This window comes from Rhineura floridana, chromosome 4, assembly GCF_030035675.1.
Source record: "Rhineura floridana isolate rRhiFlo1 chromosome 4, rRhiFlo1.hap2, whole genome shotgun sequence".
Classification (NCBI taxonomy): domain Eukaryota; kingdom Metazoa; phylum Chordata; class Lepidosauria; order Squamata; family Rhineuridae; genus Rhineura; species Rhineura floridana.
In genome coordinates, this window is record NC_084483.1 from 148934047 (window position 1) to 148958736 (window position 24690).

The window sequence follows — 24690 nt, forward strand, 5'->3', positions numbered from 1 at the left end:
GCAATTTCACCTTTGAGTTCTTTGAGAACTCTCGGGTGGATGCCATCCGGGCCCGGTGATTTGTCAGTTTTTATATTGTCCATTAAGCCTAGAACTTCCTCTCTCGTTACCACTATTTGTCTCAGTTCCTCAGAATCCCTTCCTGCAAATGTTAGTTCAGGTTGAGGGATCTGCCCTATATCTTCCACTGTGAAGACAGATGCAAAGAATTCATTTAGCTTCTCTGCAATCTCCTTATCGTTCTTTAGTACACCTTTGACTCCCTTATCATCCAAGGGTCCAATTGTCTCCCTAGATGGTCTCCTGCTTTGAATGTATTTATAGAATTTTTTGTTGTTGGTTTTTATGTTCTTAGCAATGTGCTCCTCAAATTCTTTTTTAGCATCCCTTATTGTCTTCTTGCATTTCTTTTGCCAAAGTTTGTGTTCTTTTTTATTCTCTTCATTCGGACAAGACTTCCATTTTCTGAAGGAAGACTTTTTGCCTCTAAGAGCTTCCTTGACTTTGCTCGTTAACCATGCTGGCATCTTCTTGGCCCTGGCGGTACCTTTTCTGATCTGCGGTATGCACTCCAGCTGAGCTTCTAATATAGTGTTTTTAAACAACTTCCAAGCATTTTCGAGTGATGTGACCCTCTGGACTTTGTTTTTCAGCTTTCTTTTTACCAATCCCCTCATTGTTGTGAAGTTTCCTCTTTTGAAGTCAAATGTGACCGTGTTGGATTTTCTTGGCAATTGGCCAGTTACATGTATGTTTAATTTAATAGCACTGTGGTCACTGCTCCCAATCGGTTCAACAACACTTACATCTCGCACCAGGTCCCGGTCCCCACTGAGGATTAAGTCCAGGGTTGCCGTCCCTCTGGTCGGTTCCATGACCAACTGGTCTAGGGAATAGTCATTTAGAATATCTAGAAATTTTGCTTCTTTGTCATGACTGGAACACATATGTGGCCAGTCTATGTCTGGGTAGTTGAAGTCACCCATTACTACCACATTTCCTAGTTTGGATGCTTCCTCAATTTCATATCTCATCTCAAGGTCTCCCTGAGCATTTTGATCAGGGGGACGATAGATCGTTCCCAGTATTAAGTCCCTCCTGGGGCATGGTATCACCACCCACAATGATTCTGTGGAGGAGTCTGCCTCTTTTGGGGTTTCGAGCTTGCTGGATTCAATGTCTTCTTTCACATATAGAGCGACTCCGCCACCAATACGTCCTTCCGATATAGTTTATATCCAGGGATAACTGTATCTCACTGGTTTTCTCCATTCCACCAGGTCTCCGTTATGCTCACTATATCAATGCTCTCCTCTAAGACCAAGCACTCCAGTTCTCCCATCTTGGTTCGGAGGCTCCTAGCATTAGCTTAAAGGCACTTGTAAGCAGTGTTTCTCTTCAAGTGTCTTTGGCACTTGTGGTTTGGCCTGTGGTAATTTTGCTCTTCTGAATTGATATCCTGTGCCCCTGCTCTCACAATGCCTACTTCTAGGCCTACCCCTTTTAAAATTTCATCATTTCTTTGGGTTTTATCCCAGGATGGATTTCCGGAGACTTCTGAAAACAATCTTGTTCTGGAGAGCCTTTGGGAGGGACTGAATGTAGAGCCTGACACTGATTTTATGCCTTCTATGTTAATTTTTACCTCAGTAGTCCCTTCAGTACCACTCCCTATATATGCATATATGTGTGTACGTGTGTGTATATGACTATATATTATTTTATGCATTTTAATGGCATTTTATGTATTTTAATTTATTTTAATGTTTTTGTGATTTTTATTGTGTACAATTTTGTTATTTACGTGCTCGATTTTATTGTAAGCCACCCTGAGTGCCCTATTATAGGGTAGAAGGACGGGATAGAAATACTTTAAATAAATAAATAAATAAATAAATAATAGATGAGAACTACACTTCTGCCCTCCAGCGCTAGAGGGAGCTCATATCCCACCTGAGAACATATTTCCACTCAAAGAAAAACACCTTTTTATGGGTATGACCAATGATCCTTTCTCTGGGCACTGTCTGTATCTTAATCATAATGATTGTGTACCTCATGCTGTTAGTCATGTGGAACATAGAGTGCCTGAACAGATCTCACACTCCATTAAAAGTGTGGACTATCATTCTCAACAACTTTGTTTATGATTGGGCTTGTAAAACTCCTCATTCAACCATCCTGTGGCAAGGGCTTAGGAACTGTTGCAGAAAATGTCATTCTTCAAAGCTTAATACAAATATAAATCTTTCCCCCTCCCAGGTTGGCCCAACAGCCACCCAAGCTATGCAAGAGTTTCTTACTCGTTTACAAGTGCACCTTTCTTCAACATGCCCTCAGATGTTCAGTGAATTTTTATTAAAATTAATACACATTCTTTCAACTGAGAGGTAAACTTTTGATTATTATACTTTTATTGAAGTTTCATAGCCGAGTTGAAATCTAAGTTTACAGAAAGAAGTAAGACAATTTCTTATTTTCTGGTTTTCAGCATTTGTCATATTTGATTACCCATGTTCAAAATACAGTAGTGAAGATAAGAATATTAAACTCAGCATTTTTGCAGACTTTTCAAACAATGCATTTAAACAAAAGCCTTTCCCCATTCCCTGCCTCCAGAATAGTTAATCTTGCTTCCAAATACACTTTTGAAACCTGTTAGGCTTGATGATGATGATTATGATGTCCTCTATGGTGCATAAAAGACTAGACACTCGGGTTTGTAGTCTGTCAGTCAAGCCAATAAGGAAGAGTAAGGGGAGAATGTAGCTGTATGAGTTTAGAAAATGCAACTGGAAAAAAAGTTTTTATTGGCTATCTAAATAAAGGAATGGAACAAGCCAGGTGCATTTTGGGAAGAAAAGACTACTAGTGCCACAAGACACAGGCAGCAAGAATTGGAATGGAGGCTACAATAAGTTTCTAGAGGATAATAATACCAAAAGTAGTGGCAAGAATGCATAGGGGTATGGGTAGAGAGAAGAGCAGGTAAGGAGGAGCAAGAGAAAGAAAACGCTTTAAGAACCTGAGTTGAAACAGGGAGCTGCCAGTGGCAAGATCCAAAAAGAAATCATTGCTATAAGACAAACAAGATGGATTAGACAACTGAAAAAGGCAAGTTAGAAAAAAGGTCTAAGCAAAGAGGAGGGAAGGCAAATAAAGGTGTTACATTAGTCAATAAAAAGGCAAACGACATTTAGTTGCATCAAATAGAAAAGTCAGTTTTTAGAGACATTTCAGAGAGAAAAGTGCCAAGATTTAATAACTGGATGGAGAGAGAATCAATAGTAACACCAAGACTATGAGTTTAAGGAATGAAAGAAACATAGAATTACCTAGTAGAAGAAAACACCAAATGAAACATGGTGGTTGTGCTCCCCAACATAAAGCAGGGAAATTGAAGAAGAAAACTACATGAATGGAAACATCATGCCCTTTCAACACTTGAATGTACAGGCATACCCTGCTTAACGTCGCTTCACTTAACATCGCCTTGCTATAACGTACATGCTCCATACGCCACCATACCCCACTTAACGTACGCGTGCTTCGCAATTACGGACACTTAATGGCATGACGCCGCTGCCATCTAGTGGTGATTTCAGTGCAGTACATGCATAGATAATTGCTTCACTTTAAGTACATTTTCACTTTACATACACGCTCCGGTCCCATTGTGTATGTTAAAGCGGGGTATGGTGGCTTTGGGACTTCAAAGCACAGCCAAACTGAGCAGGATTTAACACCCTGGGCTTTGTATTGAAGAAAAGCAGAAACCCTTCATTTTAGGAGAGGTTTCCATCCTGTTTAGCACTGGAGTTGGGTGCACAATGATGTTCCCTGCAGGCTGCTCTCATGCTCCCAAACCAAGCAGGATTGACCTGCCTATGTATCAGCCAACGCATAGGAGTCCAGCTCTGTTTTGTGCGATGCTTTGTAAACTCCTAACAACAAGCTGGTTGTCAGACACTACTGAAGCTGTGCAAGGAGGTTTTGTAGGTGCTGCCAATCAGTCAAACTCCATCCTTATCTGCCCCAGACCTGACATCATGTATGATGTGGGGCAGGTGGGGGTGGCTTACCCGAAACTGCCTCACATGCTAAATGGAGAAGCCTGGAGGGCCCACAGGCTAGAAGTTTCCTAGCTCTGCCTTAGGTGGCTGATAAAAGCCATGATTCTAGGCTTTCCCTCTTCGTTGGGGGGTGGGAGCAGGGGGAGCAGAATATGCTATAGCAAGTTGCTTGGGCAAACTGGGAGGTGTTGGCCAGAAGGAGCAGCCTTTCAGTTGCTCAGCTGCTTGTTGGGGCTGTTGCAGGCAGTAAAAATCAAGCTCTTTTTTATTTATTATTATATTAGTTATTACTATATTTGTACCCCATCCTGCCTCCAAGGAGATCCAGGTGGCATACATAGTTCTCCCCTCTCCCATTTATCCCCACAACAATCCTGTGATGTAAGTTGGGCTTAAATGTGATGACTGGCCCAAGATCATCCAGTGAGCTTCATGGCCACGTTAGGATTTGAATCCTAGTTTCTCAATTCCTAATCCAACACTCCTAACTACTACACCACACTAGCTATAGAAAGAGAGGGCAGAATAAAGAGTTGCAACTGTCATATTTGTATATCTACTTAAAACCTTTTACCCTGCCTTCTAATCTGTAGACAGGTTCTGAAGTAATGCAAGTAATCAAACAATGCATCAGTACAAATTAGTAAAGCAAATTTGAAGAGTGGGTAGTATTTTGTTACATGAAGATTTTCAGTGTGCGTAAACCATTAGTTTTAACGGGTGAAAATAATTCTAATTTAAATTTCATTCACTTCTAGGGGTGCTTTCCAGACTGGCCAGGGGCCTCTGGATGCACAAGTGAAGCTTCTGGAATTTACCCTTGAGCAGAATTTTGAAGTTGTTTCAGTGAGCACCATTTCTGCTGTGATTGAATCCATCACATTTCTTGTGCACCATTACATTACGTGTGCTGACAAAGTGATGTCTCGCAGTGGGTCTGACAGTTCAGTGGGTGCTAGAGCGTGTTTTGGAGGGCTTTTTGCTAATATCATCCGGCCAGGGGATGCCAAAGCAGTCTGTGGAGAGATGACGAGGGATCAGCTCATGTTCGATTTGCTCAAGCTGGTCAATATTCTAGTGCAGCTGCCGCTTTCAAGCAACAGAGAATATAGCGCTCGGGCTCAGATGGCCAGCAGCACTACGGACAGCGTTTCTGATGAAGAAAAGGTTTCAGGTGGAAAAGATAGCAACGGAAACAGTGGCAGTACTCAAGGCTCAACAGCATATGTGGCTGACCTAGTCTTAGCTAACCAGCAGATTATGAGCCAGATTCTGTCTGCTCTGGGCCAGTGTAACAGCAGTGCTATGGCGATGATAATCGGTAGGTATTGTAATAGTAAATTTAATTATATTTATATCCTGCTTGTCTGCCAAAAAGCTTAAAGCAGTTTCAATACAGTTAGTTCTTAGGCAGGTTCCCATGCTGACATATTATAGGGCCAGATCTGTTTGTATTTGTAGAGCCTAATGGCTCTAGGCTTTTAATTTCAAGGCTTTAATTTGAAGACGTATTTCCAATATTCTCACATAACTTAGAATAGTCTATGAAATATTGTTTCCTAAATTAGTATTTGATAGGTGCACTGCATTAGATACTTGGGTCCTTTTTCTTGCTTGCAGGCTAGCAAATGAGAAAGCAGTGATGGATCTAAAATTCCTAGTGTTAAACTCACCTCATCAATTTTCCCATGTATCATCTTTCTATCAGCCTCTGAATTTTTCTGCTATAAAATCAGGCTCTTCATTTTTTTAAAAAAATTGCAACCCCTAAATATATGTCCTGATAAGGCCAAATAATGCTTTCTTTGCTTTTTTAATCTTACTCTCTCAAGGGGTTGTTTTATTCATAGCTTGTGCATACCTTGGTCAGTAGAGAGGTTCAAGAGGATAGATTTTTACAGTATTCTATTTGCAATATTTGGAAGGACATCCCAGATTAAATGGGGTAAAATTTAAACTTTTAGTAAGGAACACTTTATTGCCCTCAAGCTAATATGGATATATTTGATTGCTCCTAGGTGCAAGTGGTTTACACCTTACAAAACATGAGAATTTTCATGGTGGATTGGATGCCATATCAGTTGGAGATGGATTGTTTACCATACTAACAACACTCAGTAAAAAAGCCACTACAGTGCAGGTGATGCTTCAGCCAATTCTTACCTACATGGCCTGTGGGTATATGGGGAGACAAGTAAGTGTTCAGAAGATTACTTTGTAATTGAGTTCAGTGGGCCTGATCCTGTCCCTGCCAAAGACGTACGGAAGTTCTGTGCATGTACAGCTGTCCAAAAACATACACAACTCAAAGAGTCATCGCTCAGTGATAGAGCACATGTTCTGCATGTTAAAGGTTCAATTCCCAACACCTTCAGGAAGGATTGGAAGAAACCAGTCTAAACTCCTGGAGAGCTGCTGCCAGACATTGTAGACTGAGCTAGATGGACCAATGGTCTGACTCGGTGTATTCACCTATGCTTATAACAGAGGTGTAGGGGACTTTGGGCTCTCCAGATATTGCTGAATTACAACTCCTGTCATCCCTGGACATTGACCATGCTTGCTGGGGCTGGTGTGAGTTGTAGTTCAGCAATATCTGGGGAGGGGGCCATTCCCCACACCAGATGTAAGAAGTACACAAGTGAGAACTTGAGCACCTCCTAGTAGTTGAAGGCAGGAGTTGCTGTTAGCTTCAGAAGCTGATTTTTCTGGATCTCTTCCTCTGAAGCTCCAGATGGATAAATATACTGATTTTTTTAATGGCTTGTTTGTGGGTGGGTTTTTTTGGGTTGGTCATGTTAGCTCATGCTAGTTTTAGTAATTTTTGTAATGTTTTGAAATGTCTCTTAACTTTCCTTTAAAATTGTATAATCGTTTCTTTTATGGCACATTTTTGAAAATTGCTTTGGGAAATTGAAAAGTGGTACATATAATAATATTTGTTGTTGTTGTTTGGGTGAACACCTGGTGTGATTGGTGCTTCAGTCTTTTCTGATTGTGTTTTTATGAATTTCTGTTAATCCTCACTATTAAAAATGGAGAACTCCCTAAATCTTGGCTCAATGTGAAAGTATTTAACTGGTTTCTGGACTTGCTTGGCTTTATTATGGTACTTTATTTCACTAGTAGATTTTTTTTTAAATGCTATTTGCAAGGTTAAAACAGATATAATCAGATTTGTTTGTTTTACTCCTGCTGCGTTGCTAGCCAACTATTTTCCATAGGAGGAATGCCATCATGCTGGATTATAGCTCGTCCTATCGTCCAAAGGCAAGAATGTTTCTGAAGTCAAGACTAGGGCGTCAGGCCCCTCCCACTCTCCAGTTCATTCTTGCCTTTTGTCCCTGCAAGATCTTTAGCTAGTGACTAGATAAGTTTTTTGTTTTTGTGTGATAGAGGGTGGAGTTTTGTGTACGTTGTTTCGTCTCGTTCCTTCCCTTTGTCTCATCCCTTACCACGGTTTGTGTGTTGTGTGTCAATTTCCTTGTCAATTTCTCGTTTTCCCGGGGGTGTGTTTTTTACTCCCAAACTACAGAGACCGCGGCTGCGGTCTCTTTCCTCAGCGGGGCCAGGAGCTGCGGCGGCAGCCTCCGCCCCCCCCTTTTTTGTTCTACTGATCCTCCTTTTGTGCCCTGACGATTAGGAGCCCGCGGCTGCGGCTTCTTTCGTACTTTATTTTCTCCGGTCCTTTTGCCATTTCCCCTTGTGCCTTGACGATCGGGAGCCTGCGGCTGCGGCTCCCTTCGTCGTTCATTTTTACGGGCGGCGCTTCATTCGCCCGTCAGGAGCCGATGTCTGCGGCTCTTTGCCTTCCTCTTTTTTAGCGACTTCTCTTGTTTGGGCTGCCTTGTCTCTCTCGATCATCTGCGGCGCTTGGTTCCTCACGGAGTCAGTCCCTTCAGCCCACGGCTGCGGCTTGCCTGTTGGCCGATTCTCTTCGGCTTCGGGAAGTCCGCTAGCTGTCCTGCCTCCTTCACGAAGTCTTTTTCCAGGCTAATTTTTTCAGCCGCGATTACCTTCTTAGTCCCGCGGCTGTATTTCTACCGTGGGCGGTTCCATTTTTACAGTTAAAAATTTTTCCCACCTTGCTCATTTCTTCATACAACGGTTGTTGCTGGGCAAAGTATCTGTCATTTTTGTTCGAATTTTCCCGCTCTTTTTACGGGCGCCATTTTAGTGGCCGTTTTTTCCCGTCCCTTTTGAGAACCCACTAGTATTACTAAAGGGGATTTTTTCCTTCACGGGTTGGGGTTTGCAGAGCCCAGGTTCTTGTCAGCTCCCTATGTGTGATCTGCTCCCTGTTTATGTGCTGCAGATAGGATTTTTACCTCTACATAAGTTCCTTTACCAACCCCATCTCTGAGGCTGACCCTGGCAACCACTGGGTTACTGTGGCTTTCTACAATCACTGCAACTACTGTGCACATGTGACTTTTCATCAAATTTACTAATACTGCCATAACAGTGCACCAGGCCACCTGTTAGTGCGCAAGACTATTGAAAATATACAAAGCTATTTGGACTATACTGTGCAAGTTGTGCAATATCACCTTTCCTCCAAGTGTACATTCTGCCCCATCGTGACAGTGTACCTACCATCAGCCAGTGCATTCTGCCCCAGTCGTGTGCCGTGTACTGTGCATGTTCTAAGACTGTTCATAGCGTACATTCTGCCCCATCGTGGCAGTGTACTTTGCCATCTGCCAGTGCATTCTGCCCCAGTCGTGTGCCGTGTACTGTGCCTGCCCGGGTCTGTGCATTCTGCCCCAGTCGTGTGCCGTGTACAGCTACCCTTATTATCTATATGATGGCAGAACAGCCAGAGACAACCCAGGCAACCAAGCCGATACAACAGCCTGTGACAAACCAGATGACCAAGCCTAAACCTCCTAAGGCGGTCAAACATAAGCACTCTAAAGCGGTTGCCAAAACCAAACATCTTAGCCACAGCACAATCAAGCGGCCCCGCTATGTCTCTGTTCCAGTGCCAGACGACTCAAATCATGCACAGTTAACTACTCTCTTTCATTCTCCTGCGGCTTCCTCTGATGAGGAGGACTTTCCTGGATTTCCTGTACAGCCAATGTCCAGCCAACCCAGAGCTTGCTCTTCTTCACTACCTGTGGGGCCGTCTACAGCCTATCCAAGAGCAACCATCTACATCTCCGGGACTACAGCTTTCCCACGAGTTCATTACACAACATTGCTGTCCTTTTTTACTCAGAGTCAATCATCTTCACAACCTCCCGCTATCCCTCAACACAGCGGGGTTCAAAGTTTACACAGTGAGACAAACCCATCAGGTTCTCCAGATCCATTTGACGTTACCAGGGGCAGGTTCGTTGATGACACCTCTTTTGATGCAGAGTCCGCATTCGCGCTGCAAGACCAAGCGGACGAGTGGAGTGACCATTCGGAACCAGAGCCAGAAACCTCCTATCGCCTCTTCGACTCTTCAGATTACCAGCCCCTGGCGCGCAGAGTCTTGAACGCCCTTGGTCTTCAATCCACTCCAACTGCAGCTTCCACTCCCGCTTTAAAAGGGGCCAGGGTCTTGAAATCCCCTACGCCAGCTGAAAACTTCCTCCCTGTCCCAGACCCCATCGCTAAACTGGCCAAGGACGAATGGTCCCACCCCTTACAGGCACGCCGATTTAATAACATTGCGGACAGACTTTATCCTTTGACCCCGGACTTTTCTACCAGACTGGCTGTCCCTAACATCGACGAGCCTATTTCCAGTTTAGTTTCCAGGTCCCTCTTGCCGAGGGAAGGGGACTCTCATCTAAAGGATGCCACTGAACGGAGACTGGACTTTGCTTTACGCAAGACCCATGAGGCCATCGCCTTTTCCATGCGTGCATCCACATCTGCCTCTATTTTCACCAGGGCAGCAATGATGTGGTTAGACGACCTCATCGAGGACCACAATCCAGATCCTGCCTCCCTGCGCAGATCGCTACTAAAACTGCGTAAAACAGCTGCTTTCGTGGCCGACGCCACCTTGGACGCGAATCAACTAGCAGCACGCGCCCTGGTGGCTCAGATCGTTGCCAGACGGACCCTCTGGCTTCGTCACTGGCAGGCTGACTCTACTGCCAGAGTTAATCTTTCACGAGCACCTTATGCAGGCTCATTACTTTTCGGGGAAGAGGCATTAAGGGCAGTGCTTGTTGACCCTAAGGACACTCGAAAGCCTGTCTTGGCCACCATCAAAAACGTCGAGCGCAGACCCTTTAGGCGTTTTGCTTCATATCGCACGTCTCAGCCCTTTCGGGGAACCCGGCCCGGGGGACGAGGCCGTGACTTCCCAGCATTTGACTTCCGCTCCACCAGAGGAGGCTGGAATAGACGTTTCCCCAGTAGAGGTCAGTACCAGGGCCGCAGAGGCTACTCAACGTCCTCATACAGGGGAGGGTCTCGCCAACGCAGACAATACTAAGGCAATACCAGTTAGGGGCAGATTGATTCTATTTGCCGAACTTTGGCTACCTCTGACTCAGGTCCCATGGATCAGAGACCTCTTTTGTTATGGATATGCAATTGAGTTTTGGGCAATACCTCCAAACAATTTTCATCCTTCCCCTTGTCCCAGGGCACTAGACAGGCGCTGCATCATGCAGACTGCGATACAGCACCTTTTGGACATAGAGGCGATAGAGCCAGTCCCCAATGCAGAGAAGTCGGCAGGGGTGTACTCCCTCCTATTTGCTGTGCCCAAACGCGATCTCTCATGGAGGGCGGTTTTGAACCTCAAGTTCATTAACCGTTTCGTAAAGTATCGCAGGTTCAAAATGGAATCCCTCCACTCCATTACAGACAGCCTGCAAGAAGGTGACTTCCTTGTCTCTATCGACCTAAAGGAAGCGTATCTCCATGTCCCTATTTGCACAGCCCACAGGAAATTCCTTCGTTTTGCCTTTGGCTCACAGCACTTCCAATATCGAGCAATGCCGTTCGGACTCTCATCTGCCCCGAGAGTATTTACCAAGGTGCTACTTACCCTAGTGGCTTACCTCAGGCTTCAAGGGGTCCATATCTACCCCTATCTGGATGATCTCCTAATACGCACAAGGTCTAGGGAGCTTACTCATCGTCATCTAACACTCACGCTCCATATCTTACAGGCCCAGGGCTGGCTAGTCAACTTCGACAAAAGCCATCTACAACCAACCCAACGCCTGCAGCATCTAGGGTCAATGTTAGACACACTGCAAGCGACTGTATTCCTGTCCCCAGATTGCATCACCGCTATCACAGACATCGCAAGGTCTCTGATGCACAAATCTTCTGCAGATGTCATGCTTCTAGCCAGGGCTCTCGGAATGTTGGTATCCACCATCCATATTGTGCCATGGGCTCGGGCACATACGCGCCAGCTACAGTGGGCCCTGTTGCCATTCCAACACGACATTGCCAACTCAAACCATCGAGCAATCCCTCTGAGTCCCACACTGCGCTTGTCTTTCCGCTGGTGGACAAGGGTACAACATCTCACCCAAGGCACTCCGTTCAGAGAACCCCACCGGACTGTCATTACCACCGATGCCAGTCTCCTTGGTTGGGGAGCCCACTGCAACTCCCAGTTCGTTCAGGGAGTTTGGAACACAGCAGAACAAACTCAAAACATCAACTGGCTGGAACTAAAGGCTGTCCACTTAGCTCTGCTTCATTTTCAGTCTCTCTTCCACTTGGACCATGTCCTCATTCGAACGGACAACACGTGTGCCAAATCTCATTTAAACAGACAGGGAGGCACCAGGTCCAGACCTCTACAGAGCCTAGCTTCCATCATATTCGACTGGGCAGAACAACATCTGCAATCCCTCAAAGCAGAACATCTCAGAGGAATTTGGAATTTCACAGCAGACTGGCTCAGCAGACAAGTCTTTCCGGGAGAATGGAAACTTCATCCGACTGTGTTCCATCTTCTCCAGCGTCGATTCGGCCCCTTCTCAGTCGACCTCTTTGCTTCCAGTCGCAATTGCCAGCTACCCAGGTACTTCGCTCGATACCTGGACACGACAGCGGAAGCGGTGGATGCTCTGTCATTGCCGTGGCCGGAGGGACTATTATACGCCTTCCCTCCAATACCACTATTAGCCAAAACCTTGCAGAAGGTACGTCGCGAGAGGGCACAGCTGGTTCTGATAGCACCATATTGGCCCCGTCGACCGTGGTTCTCGGATCTCCTGGTACTGTCGGTGACGGATCCCTGGCCACTCCCAGTCAGGCCAGATCTCTTACCACAAGGCCCAGTATGGCATCAGGACCCCAAGTGGCTCAACCTAACAGCGTGGCATTTGAACGGGAACATTTGAGATCGGCCGGCCTGTCAGACGCTGTTATTGACATTATTTTGGCCTCGAGAAGACCATCCACCACTCGTATATATCAGCATACTTGGGTAGCATTCTCCAGGTGGTGTCAGTCTCAACACATCGATCCTTCCAAGGCTACAGTACAACAAGTGCTGCTATATCTTCATAGGGGCCTAATGTTGGGACTTAGACCCAACACATTACATCGACATGCGTCCACCCTGTCGTCCATTCTTTCAGTATCTTCCACTGACGCCCCTATTGCCTCACATCCGTTTATCAAACGCTTCCTTAGAGGCACTGCTCTACGCTCGCCGGCTGTAGCTCACCGTTTTCCATCATGGAGTTTGTCAGAGGTTCTACAGGCCTTACAACGTCCTCCGTTTGAGCCACTCAGGACTGTGCCTTTACGTCTGTTGTCTTTCAAGGTCCTGTTCCTGATTGCGATTACATCGGCGAGAAGAGTCTCGGAACTGGGCGCATTGTCTTCTGCTCGCCACCTCTGTGTCTTTCACAAGGATTCTGTTGTGCTGAAAACTGATCCTTCATTCCGTCCCAAGGTCAATTCAGTTTTCCATTGCAACCAGGACATTGTTCTACCTTCATTTTGTCCGAATCCTACTCATCCGCTCAAGAAGGCTTGGCATTCGTTGGATGTTCGGAGGGCTCTCAAGACCTACCTGTCCAGGACCCAGGATATACGACAGACTGAGTCTTTCTTTGTATCCTTTCATCCAAGGTCTATGGGGCATAAAGTAGCTAATTCCACCTTATCCCGCTGGTTGCGTGCATGTATTACCTTAGCCTATGAGTCCCTTAAGATTCCAGTTCCGCCTAGTATAACAGCTCATTCCACTAGATCAGCAGCCACTTCGGCTGCTTTTGCTACTAACGCTCCTGTTGCCGATATTTGTAGAGCTGCTGTTTGGTCTACTCCACACTCGTTCATAAGGCATTATAAAATAGATCGTTATGCCTCTGCCTATGCCTCATTTGGCAGACGAGTTTTGCAACAGGTTCTTAATGACGACTAGTATGTGGGTGGTCCCTCCCGGTTATGGGCTGCTTTGGTACATCCAGCATGATGGCATTCCTCCTATGGAAAATGGACCATTGGTCTCACCTGAAGGGTGATTTTCATAGGAGAATGCCATCATGACCCTCCCAGTTGGAGGATAACTACATAATTTTTGGGATGGTTTATATATTACAGTTCGTCATTATATTATATTACATTAAATTTTAATCCTCTAGTGAAGTCAAGACTTCTATTACTGTTTTCGCTAGGTTAGAGTCAGATATTATTAATGTTACTATTATTATGCTATGTTCTTGCTGCTAGGCCCGTTGGCCTTTTTTCCTGCATGTTTAGATATATCTCTTTGGACTCGCTGCGAATGAACTGGAGAGTGGGAGGGGCCTGATGCCCTAGTCTTGACTTCAGAAACATTCTTGCCTTTGGACGATAGGACGAGCTATAATCCAGCATGATGGCATTCTCCTATGAAAATCACCCTTCAGGTGAGACCAATGGTCCAATTTGTTATAAATTTTTCATCTCACGAGAATATTGATTAGGCATTATGAACTGGGTGATCTATCTTCTGTTGCTTAATATCTGTAAAAATAAACAGCAGATGGCATGCATTATTCCTTTTTAGTATGAACAAATAGACTGTAGAAAGAAATTACTTCAAATGATCAGCCTAAATGATGTATTATCAAAATAGTATAATCATGTTTACTTTGAAACTATGTAATTCTTTGCATTCCCACTAGGGTTCTCTTGCTACTTGCCAGTTGTCTGAGCCACTACTGTGGTTCATCTTAAGAGTGCTAGATACAAGCGAGGCACTGAAAGCGTTTCATGATATGGGTAAGAAATCTTTTTCCATTTCCTGGGAATACTGTCTAAAAAAATACTTAGATTAAAAACAGCCCTGTGCGTCAGCATCTTCATTCTCTGCCCCCTACCCCATCATGGCATAGGAACGTATGCTGTTCAAGAGGTTTCCTGACCACCAGGAGTTCCTTTTGAAGGGAGGATTCAAGAGGCGGCACTAACAGGTGGTTTGGTACCAGTGCATACAGAGTTCCATGTATGACTGTTTGGAATCTGGCCTAAGATGTTTACATATTAATATTGGTGTAATTCAGACATAATGCCAAACCATTGTTTGACATTGTCTGTGTCAGCAGGCACAAGCCTTGGACTTAAGCTTTTTCTCCCTTGTGCACCACGGTTTCTTACAATAGATTGCTAACAGTTCAAACTGCGGTTGGAGTTGTGTACGAACCCCATCGTTAACAACCAGTTATAGGGCCAAATTTGCACAGATAAATCATGTCTTGTCTGTTTAAGAGGAGGGGCTGGAGGGGTTGTTCATGTTATTAGCTTTAACCATTAACTTTCTGTTTTATTATAGGAGGTGTTCAGCTTATTTGCAATAACATGGTGACCAGTACCAGAGCCATTGTAAACACAGCGAGAAGCATGGTTTCAACTATTATGAAATTCCTAGACTCGGGCCCTAGCAAGGCAACAGATAGTAGTTTGAAAGCAAGAGTGCTAGCTTCTGAGCCTGATAATGCAGAAGGAATCCACAATTTCGCACCATTGGGTATGTTATGTGCCATCTTCAAACTGATATTCTGGTGAAAGCCGTTGAGCTTTTCACTGACATTGCAGCTACTATAATAATAATCTCTATTTCTGATTCAAGTATTTGCATGCTAATGCAAATATAGCCAATATGGTACCACCCCCACTCAAGAGTCTGTTATCAGCAGATTTTGGGTAACTTCGAGGTTTACAGAAATACAAAAAAAAACCTCAGACTAAAAAAGAACCTGGCTCAGGGAAAAATTCATGACCGTGGTCATGGAATGCTAATTAACTAAGAAGAAAAAAGCTTATAATCCAGGTAGGAAGGAAAGTGAAATAGAGTGGCTGGAAAAGATGGGTGAAGGAAGAGACACATAGATACTAAAAAGTGTACAGAGAATTATCTCATTTTCTGCACAGGTCATTTCATGGTTCAACTGAAGCTATATTTAAATTTCCCTGTGGGTCAAGGAGTGAGAGCTGCCCTGAGAAATCAGTGGAGAAATCCAAGATTTTAATGTAGCTGGAACTATGCATAACTGTATCCCCACCCCCCCAGAAGAAGAAAAAACCCCAAAATAGACAAATGAGGACTGAGCATGCCCATTGGGCACAGAATGTTGACAAACTTTGGGGAGTGAGATGGAGTGAAGAAGGATGGGTGAGAGAAGAATGGGATAGAGTTGCTGGACAGTTGAACAGGAGTACTGTATGCAGCAACATTTTCCCCAGGTAGCATACCATCAGGTGGGTAGTAGCTACACCTGGGAATGCATGAGAGTCAAGAGTTCAGCTGCTGCTTCCAACTTGACCCCATTCCATTCCTGCCTTTGTTCTAGGGGGATTCTTCAGCCTTAGCTCTCCGTTAGTGAGCTCGTTTGTATAAAATGAACTAAAAACACCTATACTTCATGTAGCCAAAATGGCAGTATCCACACACAAGAGTGTAATATCAGCAGGCTTGGGGACTCCCAAGTTTTGCGGTCATACAAAAAAACATGCTCAGTGGCCATAAAATACTGGCTGACTGTTAGAGGAGGGAAGGGGAAATCAAAAGGAAGTGAAATTAAATGGTATTGGCTGAAATCCTGAACAAGATCACTCCACATTGCAACATTTTGTTGCCCTCTAAAATTTATGATACAAAAGGAAGAAGTTATGCAGAGTGAACTACTTCATTTTGTAATTTTAGTATTTTACTAGTAAATCTGGTATGTGTATGGTCAGTCGGTTGCAGAAGGTGGTATATTCTTTGTAAGCCACTTAGAGGTCTTTACTTGCAAGGGGTATATAAATTTGTCAAATAAATAAACTATTCTGAATCCTTAGTTGCATAGCAGCAAAAATAGTAAAATGCTGTTTTGTTATAGTAACTGAAATTAAAATTACTTTTTAAAAAGCTACCTCCAAACTTCCAAAGGCTGTTGTCTTATTGTGGGTGTGATTCCCACTATTTTTTAGTTTTAGAAAGTTGTTAATTGTGATCTAGAGTTATGTGTAAAAGTTATATTGCTAGTTAGAAACAAACTGCTTTTCCCCTCAAATATTTTTATAAGCTGTTGAAGTAACTGAAAACTATTTTAACTAACAAACGCACACGTTCCAGAGATGCATGTCTTTTACTTCATCCCTTATAGAAGAAAATTGTAGATGTGAATTTACTTCATACTTTGGGCAAGTTCATGTGTAACACTCCTGGTTGCTCAATTCCAGCAATGTTCATATTTTGATATTTCCATGTTTCTGTCATCTCCTAGTTTGAAATCCTTCTCACATTAATGGCAATTGTTTGTTGAAGGTTCAATCACATCAAGCAGTCCTACAGCCCAGCCTGCTGAAGTATTGCTACAGGCAACTCCACCCCACAGAAGAGCACGGTCTGCTGCTTGGTCTTATATCTTTTTGCCTGAGGAAGCCTGGTGTGACCTCACAATTCATCTTCCTGCTGCAGTGCTGTTAAAAGAAATACACATCCAGCCTCATCTTGCATCTCTTGCAAGTAAGTTTATTCTGAATACACAATTCATCTTTTAGGATAAAGGGGACCTTTTTATTAATTTTTTTTTATCTTCAAATACTAAATAAGGATGCTCTTCACAATTACTTGATTCAGATGAACCAGATTGTTCCCATCATACGCCACGTTTTGCACATTATGGAATCTTGAATCTGGTATAGAATTTGTTTTGAAGCTATTTGTCTAGATTTAATAAAAGGCTAGTTGGCGTATGTGATATACTCATAGAAACTAATCAAACAGATTTCAGAGTTAAGTTTACCTTCTACTTCTCCTACTACACATTGTCTTCTATAATTTCTAATCTCTGTTCTTTAGTCTGCACCTTCTCCTTTACTTTCTCTCCACTAACCAATTGTTCATCAACGTATCATACACCTTAACTTCATTGGTACAAAACTTCATTCTGAAGGTGGTACCATGTGCATAGAACTCGTAAGGAATGAATGCAGCTGCGTTTAATGAGACACCTATAGAATTTATGTAAGCAATGGAGACTTTGCCATACACAATTCACCTTTTGTAGTTTAGCTAACACCTGTGCTATAAGTTACTTTACATTACTTTTTCTTGTAGAAACGTTTTACTTAATGGATGGCACATCATTTGTTAAGCAAGATTGTCAAATGACATTAGAAAAGCCTTGCTGTAACTGACCAAAGGCTATCTCATCCAGCGTCATATTTCCCACAGTGGCCAGCCAGATGACCACGGGAAACCCACAAATAGGAATTAAATGCAATAGTCTTTTCCCACTGTTTCCCAGCACCCAGTATTCACAGACCTCAGATCCTGGAAATAGAATATAGCCAACATGACTAGTTCGTGTTTATAGCCTTATTCTCCATAGGTTTGTCTGTTCCCCTTTAAAAGCCATCTAATGTAACAGCCATTACCACATCTTGTGGTAGCAAATTCCATAGTTCATGTGCCATGTGAAGAAATACTTTCTTCTGTCTGTTCTGAATATCTCACTGTTCAGCTTTGTTGTTAGTGTGTGCAACATACTTTAATTGTTTCAGGTACTGAATATTTTTACTTAAGTTTTAAAGTGGTGAACTTGATGCTGTGAAAGTTTCATGCAGATCTAAGTAACTGTGTATCTGCCTGCCTGTCTCTACAGCATGTCCTTCATCAGTATCTGTTGAAATAAGTGCAGATGGGGTGAACATGTTACCTTTGTCTACTCCTGTTATCACAAGTGGTCTTACCTATATAAAAATACAGCTTGTAAAAGCTGAAGTTGCCTCAGCTGTTTGTCTTCGCCTTCACCGCCCACGGGATGCTAGCACATTAGGACTATCTCAAATTAAATTGCTTGGGCTCACTGCCTTTGGTAACACTTCATCTGCAACAGTCAACAATCCATTCCTTCCTTCCGAAGACCAGGTATCTAAAACAAGGTATGTATATTTTCTCTGATGTGCTAAGTTATGAGACTTGACTGATGTTGTGGGCCAGAAACATCCAGAGGACACTTTCATTTAAAATCAATTTCCTATTAAAAAATCAAAGCCTATACCCAACACAATCCTAAGAGGAAAAGTGTGTATGCATGGGAAATCCAGCAAGAAGGTGTGAGGCAATGGTAGGGAATGCTGGGTCTAAACGTTTAGCCCGGGATAGACACAGCCTCTAGACCCTATGGCAAATTCAGATGCTAAGTCTGTCTCCATATCCAGTTTGGCAGCACTATAACATGGCCTAATAATGTCATCCACAACATCAGTCATTCACAGCTCATCTTCCAATGTTATATATACCATCACCTGCTAGTAATGCCCTTCTGCATGCGACATAGGTCAAACCAGCCAGTCTCTACACCAAATAATAAATACATACAAATCTGACATCAGAAATGGTAATATCTAAAGCCCAATGGGGGTACATTTCAACCTCCCATGACACTCTGTAACTGACCTTAAGGTGGACATCCAAAGGAACTGCAAAAGGAGCCTGCAACATAAACCGTTGAATTACATTCATCAAGAGGTTCAATGCTATCACCATTTAGTGTGTTCATTGACTTACAGTGGCACGATGTCTGTGTTATCAACAACTGTTTTATTGTGGATGGCCACTGCTAATAATGTAATAATCGTCTGTGCTTTCTGCATTAGATTTCCTTCTGATTTCACTGTTTCAAGTCTCCTTCTTCACAAAACTGTGTGGATATATTCATTGTAATTCAGGATAAACCGTCATATCTGATTAAGTGAACTATAATCCATGAAGGTTATGCCAGCCATCTCCAACTTAGTGCCCTCCAGATGATATGGGACTACAACTCCTGTCATTCTCGGTCAGTGGGGCAGTGGAGCATACAGGAACAGGTTAACACTTAACAGGTTAAGTGTTAGACAGTGGCCAGCCGAAAAGGGAGGGAACCACCCTCTAACAGCCAGGCTTGACTCTGCCTCCAGCAAGAACACAGTTAGCCATGTGCTCCTGTATCTCTATAAGGGATACAGGGGAGGAAAGTTTTAGTCTTCTTTTTGAGCTTCAACTATCTTTGTCTTATCTCTAATTGCACCCATCAGTGATTAGGAAGGAGACGGGGAGGAGAAGGGAGCTATTGATGTCTTAGTGCTGGAAGGTAGCTGGGAACCATGCCAGGCCCCTCCTGCTCTTCACTGCAGCCCGTTCTCAACTCAGGAGAGCGGAGGGGGAACAGCCAGCTTGGCTTATTCGCAGCATACCAGCGTCTGGAGGTTCCTTCAGTCAGAGGTAGCCGGGATTCGTCCCAGGCGTCTCCTCTACTCCATCGCGGCCTTACCAAAGGAGCATTGGACCAACCACAATTGAAGCAGCACAACCAGGGAGATAGCCAGTTAGTGTTCCAGGCCTCTCCCCTGCTTCGCCGCAATTCCCCAGGCACAGAATTGGCGGAGGCACAGTAGGAACAAGGAAACCCGTGCCAAATAAGGTTGGGTAGCCGGGAGCTGTCCTAGGCCCCTTCTGCACTTTCCTGCCACTGCCAGTCTCCCCAGTGGGGGAGGGGAGGGAGCAAGTTTTGTGCAGGATTGGAGCTGCGTGCCAAGACCAGCAACTTTTTTCGGGAGGAAATCCAGGAATGTCATGGGGCTCCTTCTCTGCAATCCAGACTGCAGCAGGCCTTGCCCCGACTAGTCTCTGGAGGCAGGCCTCAGCAGTAGCTACCGCCACATGAGGTTTTCCAGCCCCTCCACCACAAAAATATTCTCTCAGATATGGGATGCGGGGTAGAGCAGTGCCATCACTCCTCAGGGGAGGAGGAGAGCATTTCTCTCAGCAGAGGGGAACACTGTCAAGGGGATAGCCCTCTCAATACATTCGCCTCAGTGGTGGGCACAATTTTGTCTCCTCTACCTGAAGTAGTTCCTCCCTCCCATGTTCCTCCCAAACAACAGGAGGGGGGTTGAGCTGGGGTATGGGGCTTCTATAGCCCCAAGATCCTCGAGGAAAGTTAGACATCACTCACATCCATCTGGAGACCTGGCAGTGTTGTGCCCCAGTCGAAGGGAGAGTTAGATCTGAGAGGGGAGTCAGATGAGGATGAGGCTCCTTGGGGAGCTGGCGGAAGGGAGATGAGCAGGGAGGGTTCTGGCAACCCTCAAACTCCCATGCCCACCACTTTCACCAAGGCAGCTCCTGCCCTGCCAAAGCACAAGTGCTGAGTCAGCTCTCCCCAAACGCTGGAGAGACTGCTTAGTTAGGATAGTTAGGGAAAGTAGTGAGTCAGAGTAGACAGGTATATGAAGTGCATCGCTTTGGATGTAACCATAACTCTTAATAAAAAGAGAAAGAGACATCACCTCGCCTCAGTCTGAATCCTTCGTCTCTGGGCAGGACAGGCAGCATCCTCAATGATGACATGGCTCAGTAAGGCCATGATGAGGGAGGCAGGGGCTTCTTTAGCCAGATTGGTAACAGGGACCAGACGGTCCGAACATATAAAACTGATTCTGGCCCGCTTGCACTGGCTGCCTTTATGTTTCCGAGCTGGTTTTGACCTATAAAGCCTTACACGGCTTGGGACCACAATATCTGATGGAACGCCTCTCCCGATACAAACCCACCCGTACACTACGTTCAAGATCAAAGGCCCTCCTCCGGGTGCCTACTCCAAGGGAAGCTCGGAGAATGGCAACAAGGGAGAGGGCCTTCTTAGTGGTGGCCCCCAAATTATGGAATGATCTCCCTGATGAGGTGCATCTGGTGCCAACACTGTTATCTTTTCAGTGCCAGGTCAAGACTTTCCTCTTCTCCCAGGCATTTTAGCATGTTTTTAAATTGTTTTTTTTAAGTGTTTTTAAATGCGTATATTTGTGTATTTGTTTTTAATGTTTTAATTGTTGTGAAGTGCCCAGAGAGCTTCGGCTATGGGGCGGTATACAAATGTAATAAATAATAATAATAATAATAATAATAATAATAATAATAATATTTAGCCAAGGGCTTAGCCCATTCTCACAAGAAGAAGTGACCTAAGCATAGCAGGACATGTTTGCGCCTTCTTCCTCCATCTCAGGCTCCTCTTCCCTACATGGGGGGACAGCTTTTCAGAAAATCCCTGGACTGCCACCTGGTGGAGACTAAGGATAAAAAAAGCCTTGCCTACTGCACATAAGAGGGAAGAGAGCAAGTCTTGAAAGAAATCTGGGCAGTCCTTTTGCCAAAAAGGATACTCCTCCACTTATAGGATCACCAGACAGTTTCATGGCTCCTGGAACTCACCACGGAATACTTCACGTCAGCAGCATTGCACTAGTGCCACAGGCAACAACTTCAGCAGACAACGCCAGACCAAGACCAATGCCAAGCAGTCTCAGGCATGACGCAGTGGGGTCCCAAGTGGGGGGCAGGCTACAGCTGTTTGCCACCGCTTGGGCAAGCTCCACATCTGACAGATGGATACTCGATACCGTCCTGAAGGGGTATTTCCTGGTTATCACAGTCATACCCAGGGACAGGTGGAGGTCAGCACCTCCATCATGCAATCTAGAAAAACAACAGAGAGCACTGGACTGTATAACTCATCTTATTGAGATAGGTGCCATAGAACCAGTGCCAGACCTTCAGTGCTCCTCTGGGGTCTTCTGTGTGTTCTTCATGGTTCCCAAATGTAATGGCGATTTCTGCACCATTGTGCCATTTTGGATTTGGAATTCCTGAACCAATTCATCCAGCCCAGAAAATTCAAGATGGAGACCCTTCAGTCTATTGTGGAAGCAATTCAGCCAGGAGATTTTTCTGGCATCTATAAATCTCTCAGAGGCATACCTCCACGTCCCAATCTTACCTCAACACCACCGCTTCCTACACTTTGCCCATGGTTAACATCAGTACCAATACAAGGCCATGCCATTTGGCCTCTTGTCTGTCCCTTGTGTGTTCACAAAGCTCATTGCAGCCATAGTGGGGCATCTACGCATTCAAGGGGTACATGTATACCCCTATCTAGAAGAGCTTCTGCTCTGAGCATTGTCGATTCAGGGGGCATGGCAGGATGTGGCAACTACCATCAATTGCCTAGAAGACCACGGGTTTATCATAAACAAGGCCAAGAGTCATTTGATACCCATGCAACATCTACAGTATCTGGGGGTGGTGATAGACACAGTTCAAGCCAAGTTGTTCCTCTCGATAGTCAGGATATCCAAGATTCAGGGTCAGCTCCGTGCCTACCTATGCAACAACCAGATCCACCTGATGGACTTGGCCAAGCTTCTAGGGTCCATGATAGCAGCCATCAACTCAGTCTCCTGGCACATTTCCATGCTCGGGCATTACAGTGGCTTCTGCTGCCCTACCAGGACAAGATCTCTCAGCATTGGACAGGCACCATCCTGGTTCCCAGAGACGTGACAGACTGACTATTGTGGTGCAGTCATCAGCCCAGTCTGATAAAAGGGCTTCCACTCAGGAACCCTTTGGCCACAGTCATCACCATGGACGCCAGCTTTTTCAGGTGGAGGGCAACATACCTTACTCACTTTGTCCAAGGGAAGTGGCACAGGAAGGAACGCAGACAGTCTTATCAACTGGCCAGAACTCAGAGATCCAGCTGGCACTCCAGAAGTTCCCACCTATCCTACCTCAGGTCCACATCTTGATCTGGACTGATAATGTCATGGCCAAAGCACCTGTGAATCGTCAGGGGGGAACAAAGTCAGTGCCCCCTACAGGAGAGACCAGTCTTCTGTTCTGATAGGCATAGCAGCATCTGGTGTCCATCTCAGCAATTCATGTGAAGGGGACTCTGAACACTCAGGCAGATTGGCTGAGCAAAGAATAGATACATAAGGGTGAGTGGGCACTCCACAGAGATGTTTTCCTGCAACTCTCACAGAGGTGGGGCACCCCATGTATAGACCTCTTTGCCTCCCAGAGGAACGCACAACTGGACGCTGGTCCAGTTGTGGGAGCCCAAGGCTCAGGAGGTGGATGCTGTTTCAGCCACCTGGCCCCAGGGGCTACTGTGTGCCTTTCTGTCTCTGCCGCTGCTGACAAGGTTTCTTCATAGTGTAAGAGCCCTGAAAGCCTAGGCTGGCCCACACATCCATGGCTCTTCGACCTGGTGAACCACAGCTTCACTCTCCCTGGCAGCTTCCTGGAGACCAGCTCTTCTCTCTCAGGGGCCCTTTTTCCATCTGGATCCAGACTGGCTACAGCTCCACACATGGACATTGGGCGGCAGTTGCTGAGGGATGAGGGTCTGTCAGACAGAGTTGTCAACACCCTATTGGCTTCACACAGGACCTCCACTCTATGAGTTCACATGGAAGGCTTTCAACCGGTGGTGCAGGCGCAAACATCTAGTGGACAGGGAGTATCAAGTGAATGTCATCCTAGATTTTGTTCAGGATGGCTTGAATCAGGGGTTGGCTCCCAATACTCTAAAGAGGCAAGTAGTGGCTCTGGGTAGCATACTTCCCCTAGCAGGAGGCCATTCCTTAGCAAGTCATCCTAAGGTTAAACATTTCTTAAGGAGAGAGGCCATTCTCGCTCCACCCACAGTACACAGATTTCCCTCCTGGGATCTGTCATTAGTTCTCAGAGCCCTGTGTTCTCCACCTTTCGGACCAGTCCATTTCGCTTAAGACACAGGCTTAAGACAGTGTTCCTGGTGGTGGTAACATCTGCTAGGAGAGTGGGAGAAATCCAGGTGCTTTCCACCAAGGAGGAGTTCTGCATGTTCCATCCCAGTAAAGTCGTACTTCAGCCTGAGCCTTCCTTCCTTCCCAAGGTTAATTCCATGTTCTATAGGGGACAGGACATTACTTTATCCACCTTCTGCCCCAATCCTGTTCATCGCAGGCAAAAGGAATGGCACAAGCTTGATGTCAAGCGCATTCTCAGGATCTACCTGGACCAGACCAAACCCTTCCGGAAGACAGAGTCCTTGTTTCTTTCTTTCAAGATGGGTGCTCAGTGATATAAGGTGTCTAGGTCTACGATAAGCAAGTGGGTTGGGGTGTGTGGTCTAGGCTTACCAAGCTAAAGACAGAACCCCACCACCGGGCATTACTGCCCATTCTGTCAGAGGGGCCTCTACCACAGCTGCACTCCACAGGGAGGCGCCTTTGGAGAAACTGGCAAGGTAGCTACATGGGCTCATCCATCCACCTTCATCAGACACTGCAAGGTGGATACTCTGCCGACACAGCTTTTGGCAGGAGGATTCTACAAAGA

General features: G+C 45.0%; 1 protein-coding gene across 8 annotated transcripts in view; it reads left to right on the forward strand.

Annotated features, from left to right (window-relative positions):
- The window catches only part of BIRC6 (baculoviral IAP repeat containing 6), a 239623-nt gene that overhangs the window by 110843 nt on the left and 104090 nt on the right, over positions 1–24690 (forward strand). For 7 of the 8 annotated variants that reach the window (XM_061624740.1, XM_061624742.1, XM_061624747.1 and 4 more), the window contains 7 exons: positions 2263–2390; positions 4832–5394; positions 6092–6267; positions 14174–14270; positions 14821–15015; positions 16798–16998; positions 18140–18419. In XM_061624740.1, coding sequence (XP_061480724.1) covers positions 2263–2390; positions 4832–5394; positions 6092–6267; positions 14174–14270; positions 14821–15015; positions 16798–16998; positions 18140–18419 — 1640 coding nt within the window. The remainder of the gene's footprint in view (positions 1–2262; positions 2391–4831; positions 5395–6091; positions 6268–14173; positions 14271–14820; positions 15016–16797; positions 16999–18139; positions 18420–24690) is intronic. The other variant, XM_061624745.1, reaches the window with a different exon arrangement.